The sequence below is a fragment of the Pleuronectes platessa genome, chromosome 14 (genome assembly GCF_947347685.1).
Source record: "Pleuronectes platessa chromosome 14, fPlePla1.1, whole genome shotgun sequence".
NCBI lineage: Eukaryota > Metazoa > Chordata > Actinopteri > Pleuronectiformes > Pleuronectidae > Pleuronectes > Pleuronectes platessa.
The window spans coordinates 5,551,720-5,567,906 of record NC_070639.1 but is presented as its reverse complement, the minus strand read 5'-3'; the positions used below and the strand labels follow the sequence as shown (position 1 = coordinate 5,567,906).

Below are 16,187 nucleotides of genomic sequence, written 5' to 3'. Positions count from 1 at the left end.
TAAATTGGTGCACAAACCTATGTCACAAAACACAGCTTAAAAACCCTTGCATTGGCTCTGTATCGCCTGCATATATAATGAGCAGCAGGTATACAGTAGGTGCCATGGGGATAGTGGGTATAAAAAATGTTGGCTAATCAAATAGTTGTTTGGTATCGTTTTTTGGTGGCGGAGGAGTTCACCTCACGGCGGCACACACGCATGCTTTTCTGATTAGTATTTAGCGTGTTACAGGCAGTTGGCCCACACAGAACACTCGCAGTGTAATTTGGATAAAATATGATTGCCAAAATAACATTTTGGCAATCATCACTTACTCAGCCAGAATAAGTTTAACATTTAATAACTTTGATAGTCTACTTTTCTTTATTATAGACTTTCCTGACAGGTCATTGCAGAGTGTGATTAAACAAAAAGCATCAGATCCTACTTGAGATTCTGCTCCCTCGCCGTCTCATCTCCCATCTGGTTGTATTTGGTCGAATGTGAGTTATTGCCTCGGGGAGATTGATGGCAACCAAACACCTTCATTGGCACTTGGATACGTTCTCGCCTAGGTGCCACACACTGATTGGCTGTATGTGAGTGTGTGTGTGTGCATGCGTGCACTTCACCTCATATTGATTCATATTGATTCTGCCGCAGTCCCTTGGCCAAAATAATTTTTTCATCTGACTTTAAGGCCAAGTGTATGTGTTGGCCTTTATCAGGATAAATAGGAAGAGACAAGCATCTTATACTTTTGTTATCTGGCAATTTACCAGACCCACTGACTGACAGGCCTCAGCGGACTTCAGACACTTGCTCCCTGTCTAGCTCTGTCCTCATAGTCATGAATTGGGTGTTGAACATTAAATAACCTTCCCTTTGCTACTCTACTCTACTTTCTCCTTCTTTCCTCGCCTTTTCTCATAGCTCTAACCCTCCATCATCCCATTATCTTTTTTTCACAGGTGGATGCAGGTTGGATTGGTTTCTGGTCGACTGTTGGCGGGTGTGTGTTCGGAGTGGCAATGGCCAGGTAAGATACTTTGTTTTTTTTATGACGTAACTGTCTCCCTTAGTTGGTTTTCAACATGAGGTTATACCATATGATTGGTGAAGCGAGTTTAGACTGCTGATGTGTAGCAGACCTTCCCTAAATTAACATTTCCCCAAAACAGACTCTGTGGACCTGGGTAGCCTGTACACAGCTTACTCATCCATGTTATTATGTAACTCAGTGTTGAAAACAAAATGGCAATTCAGTCTGATTATTAGGCTAATACCACCCAGCTCACTGACAACTTGATGGACCCGCTGAGGCATCAAATTAGAAAATAAGCTTTAACTGTAACCCCTCATTTACATTTACAGACCTCGTTTGGTCGGAATACTTGTTTCCTACAATATATTCAATGGAGGTGATAAGTATAGAGTTAGCTGTTCACATTGAGCCACATTTATAGGGAATACGCCCAGTTGAATTGAAGTGGAATTATCCTTAACACAGTTAGGAAGAATGTTGAAAATCTTTGAACAGGCGCAGTACTCTACTCTTAAAGGTCAAGAAGATTATTTGTTGAAAGTACCATTAAAAAGTACTTGATGAGGCAAAAATATGTAATGAAGTGTTGTATATCACTTGTTCCTAACCTCTGAATCAGTTTGTAAGATTATTGGCCAAGAAGATACATAGTTTTCCTACAAAAAGGGATTTTTTTTCTTAATAAAATACTGAATAGTTTTACCTGTGTAAAAAATGATGAATGGTCGGTAATAGACAATTATTAAGGGTTACAAATGTTAATCCTGTTAACAATAATGTTGGGAACTACTGGAGCTCAATTTGAAGAAGTACAAATGACTCAAAATATGTTTGAATGGTTTATATTGTTTAAGTCACTCAAACGGGAGAATAAAATCATTTGATTTAGTGACAGGCACAAATCCAACATATCTGCAACCTGAAGGTTGACACGCCTTCAAAAACCACATGTTCCAGGAATTTTTGTTGATTCGATGTAATAAAGCACAAAAATAGAACAAACTGTCCTTTAAATGTAGTGATAATCAATTTAAGTTCTGGACTTTAATGTCCTCTGAAGGAAATTTGTTTCTATGTGATTGCTTTGCCTTTGTCTCTGCTACCTGAATAGCAAGATAATATGATTGTTCCATTTAAATCTTCCTCACAGTGGTCACTTGTAATGCATATATTTGTAATTTAGACACTAGGAAAGCTGAACTGTTTATAACCTATTAATAACACAATACATCTGTTCTATAGAAAAGTGGTCGACTTGAGTTAAGGTGAGGTCTCTCTCTTGCTCTCTTCATCTAATCTACTCTCCTTTAATATACGATCCGAATCCAGCAACACTGCGATAGAGTGAGGGGAATCGACGCTAATGCATCTGCCACTTCACCTCCCTCGATGAATAACGAGCTCCACTGCGGAGACGAAGTGAGGAGTCTGCAAAAGCAGCCGCGCCGTCCCTGCTCTGACAGATATACAGTGGAGTCCAAAGGTCTGAGGCCACTTTACCCATTCACTTAGAATAAGGAAAAGTTATATCAGAGTTTTGGAGCCCACTGTATGTTTATCGCAGGCTGACGCCGAATCAGCACTTCCAGGCAGCCCCACTGTTTTCTTTAAGTTGTAATCAGGGAAAGGGGCCCATAAATCCCACTGATAATCAATGAAACTGTTTCCAGCACAAGATGTAAACAGAGCTGTTGAATTATCGGTGTTGATTACATTGACTCTGAGTCCAGGGATTATTCTTTCTTTGATGCTTCATTTGAAAGTTAAATTAAATTGAGCTTCAAGAATTGGCTGCATGTTATTTGCTCTATGTTCAACTACACATTGACGGTAGGATGAGTTTGAACATACAGATTATGTCGGTGAGTTGTGTCCAGTTTAGAATTTGTCGATAGACCAATAAAATCTGCCGATATGAGACCCTCAGTAAAATTACGGTATGTGCTTTAACTTTTTCTGTTATACACATATATAAAAAAGTAAATTTAAAAAATGTATTACGTTTATTTTTAGAGATGTTGAAAATGCCAGGTCTGGCTTTGATGATTAAGCGGGTCTATGCAACGTTCCGATGCCACAGCTACTTTTTTATTTTCCAGGAATCACTATTTCGCCTCTCCAAAAGCTGTACTGCCACTGGAAAGTACTGTTTTTAGAACGGCAAAGAAGAAGAGATTTTCGTTAATGTAGTGTTAGCAAGCGCTGGCCAAAATGTCAGCAACATTTCACGCTGCAAAAACCAACAAGTTATGTGTTGTTAATATATATCAGCTGATATAGCAGTATCAGAAACTTTTACTCCTTAATATCTGGAAGATTTTAGGTACTTATGTGTATTTACAGTATATTATGTGTTGTCAATTTATGTGAAGACAGGGCATTATTTGTAGTATGAAAACAAACATGTTTCAAGTATCAGTGTATTGATATGACTGTGGCTCCGTAAATGCTACCTCATCCCAAGGGAGGCTGTGATTCCTGCACTTTTGCAGTAAGCTCATAACAATATCATAACTATTTAATGATCATGAATAAAGTTTACTTGTGGAGAAAAAGTCTAAAATGACAAAAAGTTGTTTATTTGACCACAAAGCCTCTGAGTGGCAAATACGCATTATAGTTTTCGATTGTTATTTCAACTCCAGTATTCCTCAGTCACCCTTAAAATGTGATGCCGGCTTTCTGAATCTATCGATTGTCGGCTGGTTTTGAAAAGTGTTGTTTGTGTGTGTGTGGAGATCAACTTGTTCATGTGGCCAAAAGCTGAAATGGAAAGCTACGGATTTATTAAATTCAGGTTAATGGATGTGATCACAATGAAAGTTAGATAGATAGATAGATGATAGATGTATACTTTATTAATCCCTTGGGAAATTTAGATCATCCAGTAGCTTATACACTTAAACACCTCACTGACATACATACATAAATCACATACGGAGAACATATTTACAGATACAGGAATGAAATCCAATGATGTGATTGTGTCAGTGTCAGTAGTAATACACTTTTATAAAGTAGTTACACAACTTACATACATAATTATTTCATTGTAGGTATTTCAGAAATTAAAGGTAATTTATTGAATTACTATTTAACCTTACACCCTTTCACTGTCTAATAATCTAATGCTGAGATAGATAATAATTGATGTGTTAGCCTCTTGTGATTTTTGGTTGATGATGTAAAACAGGAAGCTGACCTGGTATTGTTAGTCATTTGGCGGATGTCTCCTCTTTGACTGTAGAGTCTATGAAGAAATGAAACTTAGATGCAATATGACCACGGTTCTCTGATTCAGATTCAGACAACTTCCTTTTTTCTAACTTTTAATTTCTTGTTCCTCTCTCTACTCCATTCAAACTAAACACTCAGCTCTTTCCTTCTCCTTCTACATCATCTTGCGGTAACTTGGCATCATTAGACACATTCCCAAGAAAGCCTGTGGTAATGAAGTGAGCAGAGAGCAATGTTTGTCCCCTGTTCGCCCACTAGAAGCCCTCAAGATGTTAATGTCTAGTTGTGACTTATTAGATGCCACTAGCCGTCCCTCTCCCTCAGCTGCCACAGTACCACGCCAACGCTGAGCAGAGTTCCACAGGGGGCCAGAAAATGGCCCTCTTTTAAATGATCTTTGTGTTGCAGTTTCACATTTTAAGTGGCTGCAAAGCTGCATTTCTTAGGGGATCAGCAGTTGCCCTTTGCCAAAAACATTATTTCATTGCCAGTTGTCTTGCCAGTTGAATGGCAGTGAGCTTAATGCAGCAGGCTCAGTCGCTAGTAGAGGACGCTCCAAGGTGTGGCACCCATCATGGATTGGTGCCACACTTGGTAGAAACTGATTGGAGGAGGTAGAGACTTGGTAGAGACTGATTGGAGGAGGCTGTTTTTTTTCTCAGATTGTGGAGGGGAAGAATAAATACTAGGGGTCCCTCATTATCTTACCATTACAAGCCCTTGGAAAAGAGGGGAGCGCAGAGGTGTCAGAAAAGGGAGCCATGTTATTCCTCTACTCATCACAAAGGTCTTCGCCAGACATAACTCCAGGTTAATGAGACCAGATCGAGCTAAAACAAATGAGTATAAGCTGCTTCCTGAAAACAGGGACCTGTGATTGCACACTGGTCATCTTATTATGCCGTCTACATCTATTTGGGTATTTACTGCAACTCCCTCACGAAAAATAGACAGCCCCAAATGATAATATCACACAGATAATATTTCATCATACCCTGCAGGCCCATGATGAGGGGCAGAAAATGGAATCTGATTCCGATCCAATCTTTATGGCCAATAAATCCTGTAAGAGGAGTGTAAAAGATTGGCATTTAATTCTGACATTGCCTCATGAGATGATATGACCCTCTTTACTCACTGAGTAGTGCAACTGGCGTCTGAATTACATTAAATGATACCTTTATTAGTGAGTTAGCAATCCTCGACCAATTTATTGGCATTTGCTCTCCCAGACTTGCAATGCTGGAGAGAAGTGTTTTCTTGTTCAATGTCATTTCATAATTTTCTTTACGGGAGATTGACTTATAGACTGTAATTAAAGAAGAACGGCACGTTTCCACACCCTCCCACTATCCAGAAATAAAGTATTCCGAATATAAACACTGCCATCTTTCGCATTTGGAGCCATGTCCCATCTGTTAACATGGAGAAGATGGTATTCATGAGCTATACTTCACTTTTGAGTAGCCTTGATTATGTCAATCGTTATATACGGTCTATGGATTGACTCAAACTAAATTACGCTGGCCATGTTTGTGATAATTAAGGAACATTTCAATCAGTGCAACAGGGCAACTCACTGAAGTGTTGAGTGTTTTTGGATTACAATAGCGCTCTGTGGCACAAAGGGGTAAACAAGGCTTTGACAACATAGGCATTACTTGTTTGTTGCATTGACTGTTCGGTTTGTCTTTTACATAATTTGTTATCAGTAAGAAAATATTGAAGGCCTTACCATTAAAAACATGAATATTTAGCTCTGCTCTAATCCAGTGGTTTTCAAAATCCATATTCTGCTCATTTGAATTGCTTCTTATTCAAACTATGTGGCAGATGACTTATCTTGGCAATCAGTGACCTGACCAAGCTCTTTATCAAGTGGACTCCGGGACCGTCAGAGGTTGAGTACGCAAAATAAGCTACTTATGGTGATTCTGCCCAGAGGATCGATTGGAACGGATACGGGGGAGTAGCCTGTGATCCTCTCTGTAAAGAGATGAGGGTTTGGCTGCGTGCAAGCTAAGGATTTTTATCCCTCTCTGGCACCGGGGGAGGTTGAAGGGTCGTGGACGTGAGCCAGCCAGTGGCAGATGCGTGATGCAGATTTGAGGGGTGTTGCTCTGGGCAGAGGAACGAGGCATCTCTGTGTAGCGGCAAGCTCTGACTCGGCTGCCTTTTTCAGCGCAGCCAGCTCAGAAATGTGATGGCTTTAGATCTGTTAATCAAAAAAGACAGAATTCATTATGCTATGCCCCTCAGCTCTGTTCTAAATTCTCCCCCAACGATTTGGAGTCCAAAGGTAGCGTGTCCTGTGGATGTCCTGCGAACGGTAATGTGTCGGGGCTCTGAATGACGGCTCATAAAATCCCAGAGGACATTAGTGACATCCTAAAATGCCATCCTGGAATATTCTGAGCAGAGTTGTTCTCATTATTCCCCAAAACATGATTTCCCTCCTCCCCTTGCTCTCAGCATTCTGACAGAACTTCACACTTCGCCAAACTAATCAGCCGTTTCCAGCATTTCTTTTTATTCGTGCATAAGTTCATTGTCAAGTTCAGCGCTCCCCTTTTTAAGCATCTCATCTGTGAGCGACAAAACAAAAGTAATTAGTGTCTGTCTTTGATACAGGCCTTTGTTGCTCCGTCTAATCTTTTTGTAAGCATATGTATGTTTACCCAGAGGAGCAGAGGAGCGAATGAACTATGAGTGTTTGGAAAAGACTACAAAGGGAAAAGCACGATGCCCATCAGAGTTTGAGAATGGCCAAATCTCTTGTCTTCCACAATATAGCGCAACGCACATCTCAAGTCTGTCTGTTTAGCCGGTGAGACAAATTCAATCAACTCTGGGAATTGTGTCTGCTTGTGTAATGGCAAGTACAATCGACACACTCTGAAACAAGTGGAAGAAGGAAATGATCTTGCTGTTCTCTGAAACAATGCATGTCCCCCGTAATAGAAGATGACACAAGTCACAGAAGCGGCAGACACTGAGAAATTACATGGCTGCTCATTGTTTATGAAGGATACCTCTTGTTTCTGAAGCAGCTGTCTTCACTCCCTTCAGTAATCTTGTCTGCATTTTGTCCTTGTGCTTTTCGAGATCAGTATTTTGAATATGTTTCTGACATTCCTCCCTTGTCCCCCCTTGTCCTCCCCATCCCCACTGTCCTTCCCAACCCTGCAGGTTTGCAGACTCTATCAGGGGGATGTTGAAGCTGATCCTGGTGCTGATGTTAGCAGGAGCCTCACTGTCCTCCACCTGGTTTACACTCACCTGTCTGAGCAGATATACTCACCTCCCATCCACTGCAGGTGGGTCAAAAAGCAGAGTCGCTGTCAAGGTGACATTGTACACACCGACGGTGCAGCTGGTGAGCTCTGATACGACCCAGAGCCAAAGTGAATTGAGTGGGCAGGTCGGTGCTTTTGCCCAGATAGATTTGCCAAAGGCCGGCCGATCCGACAGCTCACGTGTGTTTTCTATATTTCTACTTCAACTACATATACCCCAGCATGTAAGTGAGTAGAATCTTTTCGTCAGTGCACCAAATACGGACCTCTGCTCCTGCACATTGCTTTAAAAGACAGCCAACAAAACAGGCTGTAAAACTCATCCATCCATCCATCCATCTCTACCACTTATCATTTATGGGTCACAAGGGTTTGGGTGAGAGGCAGGTTACACCCTAGATAGGTCGCAAGTGTGTCACAGGGCCAACACCAAAACAATATTCACAGTGTCTCCAATTAACAGAACCTCAGTCTCAGTCATGTCTTTGTCCTGTGGAAGGAAGTCGGAGTGCTTGAAGAAATCATGCAAACTCCACACAGAATTCGACCTTCTGCCTGTGAGGTTATAGTGTTGTCCAATGCCCCAGCTTCTAAAATATTGATTATTGCATTAAATAATCATAATTTTTACATTAGATCCAATAGATATTGCCTGAGAAACACAGTCATCATATTGAATATAAAGGGTCAATGTCATCCTAAGGTCATATCAATTGGATAACGTGCAATAACGGTACAAACTGGTACTCATTCAAAAGTATCAATCCATCAGGGACATTAGTGGACTTAGCTGCCTTTACCAAAGCCAAACAAGCATATCGTTCAAAGCCACTGATTCTAGCTATCATCATCTATCATCATTCCCCAAGCACTGGCTCTTATCAGAGTCACTGTCCGTCTGCAGCAGCCAGGCTCCAACCCCGCTCATCCACCTGGCGTGTCATACAAGAGGGTGGCGTGATGCTGCAACACAATCTGCCAAAACCACTCGTTATCCTAGCAGGACAGACGCACACGCAAACACAGCCTAATCTGCAGTTTCTGGCAACACCTGACCATTTTTGGGCAAAAAAAACAAGAGGTTGACATTTGCTATGGTCCTATCAAAACCCATTGAGATCGAAAAATTGACATGCCCAAAGTCTTCAAAATTACAGATATACTAGACCCACCTGATTTATTGCACATGGATTTTTCTCATAATTACCCCCACGTTGCTTGTGCAAGTATGTTATTAAAGCAATAAAAGTTATTCGGCCTGCGCTAGATTTCTTCGTCCCTTGTAACCAAGCTGAACGTAGAGAGAGGATTGGAGAAACTGAAGTGGAATGTCATCTTAATTTGAAGGATTCTCTAATTTATTCCTGACTCTCGTCTTCTAACATGCGATTATGTGATATACATTTTTAGCGAAAGCGGTCGTGGTTCAGGTGGTACAGTTGGTTGGCCCTGTTCCCCTTGTTTGGCCTTTTGTTCCCCCAGTGAACGTGGGTTTGTCAGCAGGGACATCCAACATAAATAACAGAAACAAATCCAAATTAAGTATGCAGATGGTGATCTGCTCATAAGATGAAGAGAAGCAAGTGCAGTTCACTTTCTGTGGCACGAGCGCTCAGGCGCCATACTTGAGCCAATGTAGCGCACACGGAGCAGCTGGTCAGCGCTGTATCTGTTTAAAATGTAATGTAGGCAGAATAAGGGAAATATGAAGTCAGTATAAATTTTGAGGTCAATAATCTGTTCTTTAGTGGCTATGAATGCTCAGTTTTGTTTGGCTGCAGCCATCTCTGTCCAACACTGTGCCGGTTAGCACCTACCTTTCAAACATTTTAAATATAGACGCAGTCACAATCCTTCCAGTTATTTTCAGGCTTTGTAAATCACAATGCATGTGCTCAATTCAAGGATTTGTATCTACTCCTCCCAATATTTTGCGCACTCGAGTAGAAAAGATATCGCATATTCATTAAGGCAAACATACAAAATGGACTGCGCGTGTTATTCTGCACACAATCCTCAGTGCGCACTGTTAATTGATCAGCTTGCATGCTTATTTTTACTTGCAGCCCTAAATACATACATGTTAATCCCTTAGTTGTAACATGACATGTAACTTCATTTCTAGAAACAACATCGTTCTTCAGACCAGTGAGGTGCATTCTAAGTTCCTCATCTGCCGTGATCTCCGTTTCCCCTCTGGGAGCTGGCTGTAGATAGCCTTGTTTGACAACCCAAGGGGGGAAAGAGCAGTGCTCTAAGTGCTATTAGAGGTTTGATATCAGTGCTTCATTAGGGTTCAATAAAGACAAGCAGGGGAGGAGGCTGGCGTTGATGGCTGCACGAGTGCCGCTTGGGTTCCTGTCACAAGCAGGCGGGCACACGAGGGCCCTCAGAGGCTCCCTGATTAAAGGGACTTGGAGGCTAATGGGGAGCTCATTTGGACCAATCTGCACTGATAAGGGAGATGGAGGCTGCCGCAATGCCACCGAGGTGATGGCTTAATCTCTCACAACCATCCACTCTAATACATGTTCACACGTTTTACTTTTGGTTCCGGCCAAAGGAGCGCTGCTGGAACTAGACTCTGAGACGACCAAACACACTGAATGCAAGTAAACTAAAAGCAGCAATATGTGACTAAAAGAAATTAAAAAGTCAAATTGAATTGCTGTCTATGTGAAATCAATTTAAAATGTTGGAAGGTTGACCTTTACTGATTTGTTAAGAAAGGCCTCTGTGGATCTTTCTAGCTGTCTGTAAGGTATCATATACAACTAGAATAGTCCCCCAAAGACCAACAGTTCCATTCAATCAACCTGCACTAAATTGCATACATATATCACGTTAGACATGCATTTTATTATTCCCGTGAACATGTCAATAAAATCTCACAATGTTAAAGAGAGTGATAAAATAATTGTCTTAGCTCCCTCTCACTTCTTCCCTGAATTATGTTTCAACGTTTCTCCAAAGTCTCGTTGAAATCTGTTTGGTCGGTTTTGCGTAATCCTGCTGACAAACCAACCAACTCACAGATGATAAAACATCTCAATCCTTCCGAAAAGTGAGCGCATGACCATAAACACACAATACTGACATAAACAACTTATTATGTGACGCTGCAGACCAAGTGAAGGCAATTATAAACTTGGTAAAAATGTGAAATGATGCTTTTGTGTCGCAAAGTGGCCATTTCCCCTTCGGAGCCCCTATAGTATTTTGGTTTTGTTTCAAGTAAATTGCCACCTCAAGGGGCGGCACTCTGAATGAAATGTTTCCGGATGAGGGTTCGTCATAAATCTCAGTGCTGTTGAGAACAAATGATTCAGTAGGAAGCTTCAGGATGGGCATAAATCACCACTGCTGTTCCATAAACTTGACTGGTATGCCAATGTTTTCCAACAGTCGCCCAATTACATTAAAGTTCCCAGTTGAACCGCGGCTCACTTTTACCTTTTGCCCTTTTACAGCCATCCTGTACACTTCCTGCATCCTGGTAGGGATTTTCATCAACAGCAGCGTGCCAATATTCTTCGAGCTCTTCATTGAGACGGTGTACCCGGTCCCTGAAGGCATCACCTGCGGAGTGGTCACTTTCCTTGGGAACCTTGTCACTGGCCTGCTCCTCTTCTTCCTCACCTTTTACTGTACAGGTAAGACAGAGGGACTGTATGTGTAGTAAAGTGCAGCTCCGGCTGCAATTTTCTGTCCGCACCCGAATCCCGATTACAGGCACATGCAACCAATGTTACTGAAATTCAACCAAAACCCGAAAATCCAACCGGGCCCATCTCAAGGAAACCGCATTCTAGTGTGAACAAATGAGGAAACAGTACGCCATGAAAACTTTAACTTTAACTTTGCTTTGATAATATTTTCTAAATACAAAAAATGTTCATTGATTAATTTTCTGCACCCCCTAGTCCCTATGGTAATGGTGATAGGATAAAACCACTTCAATGCTTCTTTTATAAGTCTTATTTCTGTCAATAGAATACATCCAAATGTCCTTTATCCGTTCCCTCCCCTGTAGATTTCTCTCACCTCCCAAAAGCCACAGGGTCCTTCATTTTCAAAAATCCATGTGAAGCCATGCAGATGCTGCCGATAAAAGGCGGAGGGTGTGAAAATTAGGTTCCAATGCAATCGACAAATTCAGCACAAAGAAAGAAAAACTTCCTGCTATAATTTAGCCCCAGATTTCTCTCTGAGTGGGCTGCCTGACAGAGTTTGATACAATAATTTGGGGCCACAGCCGAGAGGCATGTCCTCTGCTTCTCTTCAGACTCGGCGGCTTTCACAGGACAAGTGAATTCTTAAGTAAACCCAGCTCAGTCATCCATCTTAGCGTCTGTTGGTATGTGTCACTGTGTACTCAGGACTCGAGTTATGTTCCATGAGAACTGCTTCTCTCTGATCTTTGCTTATCCATCTTCCATTTCACCCCTCTGTCTAAGTTTTGCTACATCACAGCACCAATCAGCTGGAAACACTGATCCATCTTTGACACACATACTCACTCACACACTTACACTCACACTCACTCCTTCTTTCCTATGTGTTCAAGTAAATAAGAAGAATATTCTCAGATCCTCCTAAATATTCATGAGCTTCATCCTCCTCCTCTTCTGCCAAATCCTTCTGAATGCCACGAGGCCACCGACAGCTGCTGCCTAACAACTATATCTTCATCCTGCCTTCTGGCTTGTCTTGCCAGTGAAGGTGGATAGGATTCTTGTTTGACCTTAACAGCCGTGGGGCCCAGCAGCCCACTGGGACCAGCTAACAAGTATGACAGCCATAGCAGGAAAACAGCTTGTCTTGTCAAGAACAGCAGGTCTCTAACATGGCGTGATATCAGTATGGGACGAAATTAAGGCGGAAGCTAAGGATTATCTTGATTCTGGACTAATCTGTGTATCATATTTTCTGATGGATTGATTAATAGTTTGTCCTATAGGATGCAGAAAGTAATGCAAAAGACTCATCTTAAGTTCCCAGCCTAACATCTGAAGATAGATTTCCATCAACACTTTGTTGTTAATACAGTTTACAACTGAACACTGATCAGTACACCAAAGCCTAGGTATCCGTTTTAGTCACAGGGCTAAAGAAAAGTCTGATCTCTGAATTTGTAATCTGAATAGTGGAGGATGAAGCTAGAGGGATCTCCAATAAAAACAATGGTAGTTAAGTGATAACATAAACTCAAAGGAAACTGTTAGTTGGGATTTTAATGACAAGCAGTGTGTGTCTGTCAGTTGTCCATATGCTGATGAATCAAAGATTAGACAACAATATACCAGGTGTGTATAGATTGCTGTTTAGGTAGAGCAGCTCTAGGCCGACACACACACACACACACAAACACACAAACATATCACAAGTCGAGTAGAACTCATTAAAAATACATTGTGTATCCTCTGCTTGACACTTCTCTCCATAATGTTGCACTAAAGAGGCTTGGTGCGGATGAAGGTGCATCTCAATATGTTGCATGTTATGGGTTTGGCGTGTGTGTGTGTGGGCGGGCAAGCAAGCGCCTGATGTGCTGAGATAGATCCTGACAACAACCTTGTGGCAGCTGGAGAAAAGATCAAACTGGCTTGATGGAGGCTTTCGCTGCAGTTTTCTTCACTTCACTAACCCTGCAGTTGACTAAAGTACACAAATTAGTTTATTATAAAGCAGGTATAAAACCATCAAAAAAGCAATGAACACAAAACTTTGAGCTGAGTTTGCTCTCCTCTCTACTTGGTGTGGCATTCAAATTCACAGACGCCAGAAAACCGGGAACTTTTGGAGTCTGCCAAGTAGTGATCGTGGTAGGGACTAGGGATCATTTGTTACACACTCCGTCAATGGCGGGTCAGTCTCAGCTCTCATTAATCATCAAATATCCAAAATTAACACTTGTTCCTACATCAGTGTTATAAGAACAACCTAAAATGACTAAATGACTAGCATGGATGGACATGTATTGCAGCTAGATGATTGGGTGTCCCTTTTGGGTGCTGTCATGTCATCCATCTTCATGTCCATCATTGGTCTCACACAGTAGAAAGGACATGACATTGATTTTTACTCAGGTCTACTCGAATCGATGGTGACGTTAAAACACGGTTATTGTGCAGTCGGGGAATTGAAGACGTACACGTTTCCTGTCCTGTTTGATAACCAGCTGCAGTCTGTTCTCCTGAAGTAATCACTCCTGTGAAGATGAATTGGATTATTATGTGAAATTCCCCTTGGAAGTTTTCTAGTGGGCCGTTTCATTACTATAATTTCCTCTCTTATGTCCCATAATGGATTTGGAAAAAAATATGCAGACTTCAGAACTGATAAATTCTCCATGAGCCTCATCTTTTCGAAACCCTTTCAACTCCTGATATTGAAAATTGGCAACTTTTGCCTTTAAAGATTTCCATCTATTTCCAGTTTATAGTTCATTTTAGGGTTTTCCCTTTGGCTGCCCATTGCCTCGTTATGCATTCTAAATCATGGCTCTTTATCCCCTGCGAGGGAAGAGACGTTCATGAATTTAGCACCGTGTCCATTTTAATATCCATGAGAGGCTCGGTCTGGCTTCAGTGATCCTAACTGGCCTCTTGACTCTGTTTTCATGTTTCTAAAATCTCCCCTAAGTCTCTGAATCATGTGACTCAGAAACATGAGTGGAAACCTCTGGGTCGTTTATCCACGCTTGTTGCTTTTTCTCAATTTCATCTTCTGTGTGTTTGTGTAATTTAGCCCGGAGCATTGAGTGCAACACAAGGCAGCAGAAAGGTATTGTGGAGCAACAGAGCCTCAGAGGTTCTGTGGAGGAAGGAGGAAGATGAAAGATGAGGCGCGAAGGGAGGGGTAGCATCGAGTTTTCGTTCGGAGACTTCTGCATTAGGGGTAAAACTGAAATCATTCAACACGGAGAAATAATTGCTGCAGTTCTTACGTCCCGAGCACCTTTTTTTCTCTCTTTCTACTAAACTTTGCATTATCGTCTGAAGTGAAAACACCTTTGCAAACTAACTTTTTCCTACCGCCCTTTAAAGACCACGGAGGCGTTTAAACAACACAAACACCCTCAGTCCCCTCTGGGAGAACAAAAAGCATGTTTTTTTTCCAGTTTGGAATCGCGACAGTTCAAGGCAATGCTAGCGGGGTAAATACACAGTAAACACTTAAAAAAAACACGTCAGACTACGGTAAATATTTCCACATGCATCATAATGGGAAAGTTTTGCGGTTGGTCATCACACAGCTTGTCCATGTATCCGTAGTTGCGACCCCAGTCCTCTCAGACAAAGGCTGAAGTCGTAAAGGAGAACCAAGCCACATTAATTATAACGCTGCATTGACCTCAATTAAAACTGATTGAGGCCATAATTCGCCCGTCGACTCCTGTCTCTCTCTTCATCTGTAGCTCTGTTCTGCTGACAGAGAGTGTGATAAGCTGTTAATGTGATGAACTGTTCACTCTGACGTCCTCTGAACATCACCACACAGTCACAGCGATCCCACTGTAGTTCAGGGCACCAGTGACCAATCAGAGTTCTGTGTGTGACTGATGAGTAAGTGTTCATCGTTCAGCGTCATCCGCCATCATCGTCTACCTCTGCCCTAAAAGTCCAACCTGCCCCTGATCATCTTCCTTTGTTGAGGGATAGTGACATTCCAGGTGGCAGGAGACTGATGGCCGATGCAGAAATGGAAAGGTCAAAACTATAATAATTTCAGCTTTAATATAATACAGTTACTATGTTATTTAAATAGCATCTTTCAAAAACACAGAGTGGCTTCAAAAGTTAAAAATGAAGAATTGAAGGCAAGAACTAGGACTCAATTAAAAGTTATTTGAAGATCACACAACATTAGAATAGAAACACTGAATAAAATAAATTCTAAAATTCTAAATATAATCAGTTATTTTAGGTCAGTAAGGTCTTTTATGAAAAAAAGGGGAAATTCATCTTTTCCCATTTACCAAAAAACTAGCAAAGTGAGAAAAGCGATGCTCCACCTGCTGTGGTTATTATTATGTTGTTATTATTATTATTGCATTTTCTGTGATTCCTCCTTTTTGAGTCTGTTTTTTGCCTTCAAGATCACAGATACAAACAATGTGTCACAGTGTCATGTAAACTCTTGACTAGTGTCGCAGGTTGCTTATTCAGAATCTGTTTTCTAATGAGCGAGCGAGACGCTGGGTTGTCAATGTTGACGCCCACCCACAGTGAAGAGTGAGAGGTGGAGTCGCTCTGCACAGTAAAGATGACGTTCACTTCCTAACAACTGGAATAGAGGCTGTTTTAAAATCAATATATATAAATAGATAGGTTTTAGCTTCAGCTCAGATTCATAGTTAAAGGTATAAATTTCATACCCCTCTTGTATTGTAGGAAAAGTCTCCTCTTGTGAAACTGACAAAGGTGATAATTAGATCTCAGGATTGACCTCAGGGCGGTTGCCATGGCACCGCTGTGAGGACCACAGTGCTAAAGTCAGGTAAGGTGGAAGAAAAGAAAGGACAGAAAAGAGACTGAAAATTAAATACAAATATTACCTCTCATCTAGGTCATGGTCGTCCAAGAAAAGTTGACTCAAGGGCAAACTTTTATTAATTGTAGATA

At 41.4% G+C, this 16,187-nt stretch overlaps 1 protein-coding gene across 2 annotated transcripts in view; it reads left to right on the top strand.

Moving 5' to 3' along the window:
- The window catches only part of slc49a4 (solute carrier family 49 member 4), a 54,724-nt gene that overhangs the window by 33,157 nt on the left and 5,380 nt on the right, over positions 1–16,187 (top strand). For both annotated transcript variants that reach the window (XM_053440001.1, XM_053440000.1), the window contains exons 6-8: positions 954–1,021; positions 7,454–7,581; positions 11,031–11,213. In XM_053440001.1, coding sequence (XP_053295976.1) covers positions 954–1,021; positions 7,454–7,581; positions 11,031–11,213 — 379 coding nt within the window. The remainder of the gene's footprint in view (positions 1–953; positions 1,022–7,453; positions 7,582–11,030; positions 11,214–16,187) is intronic.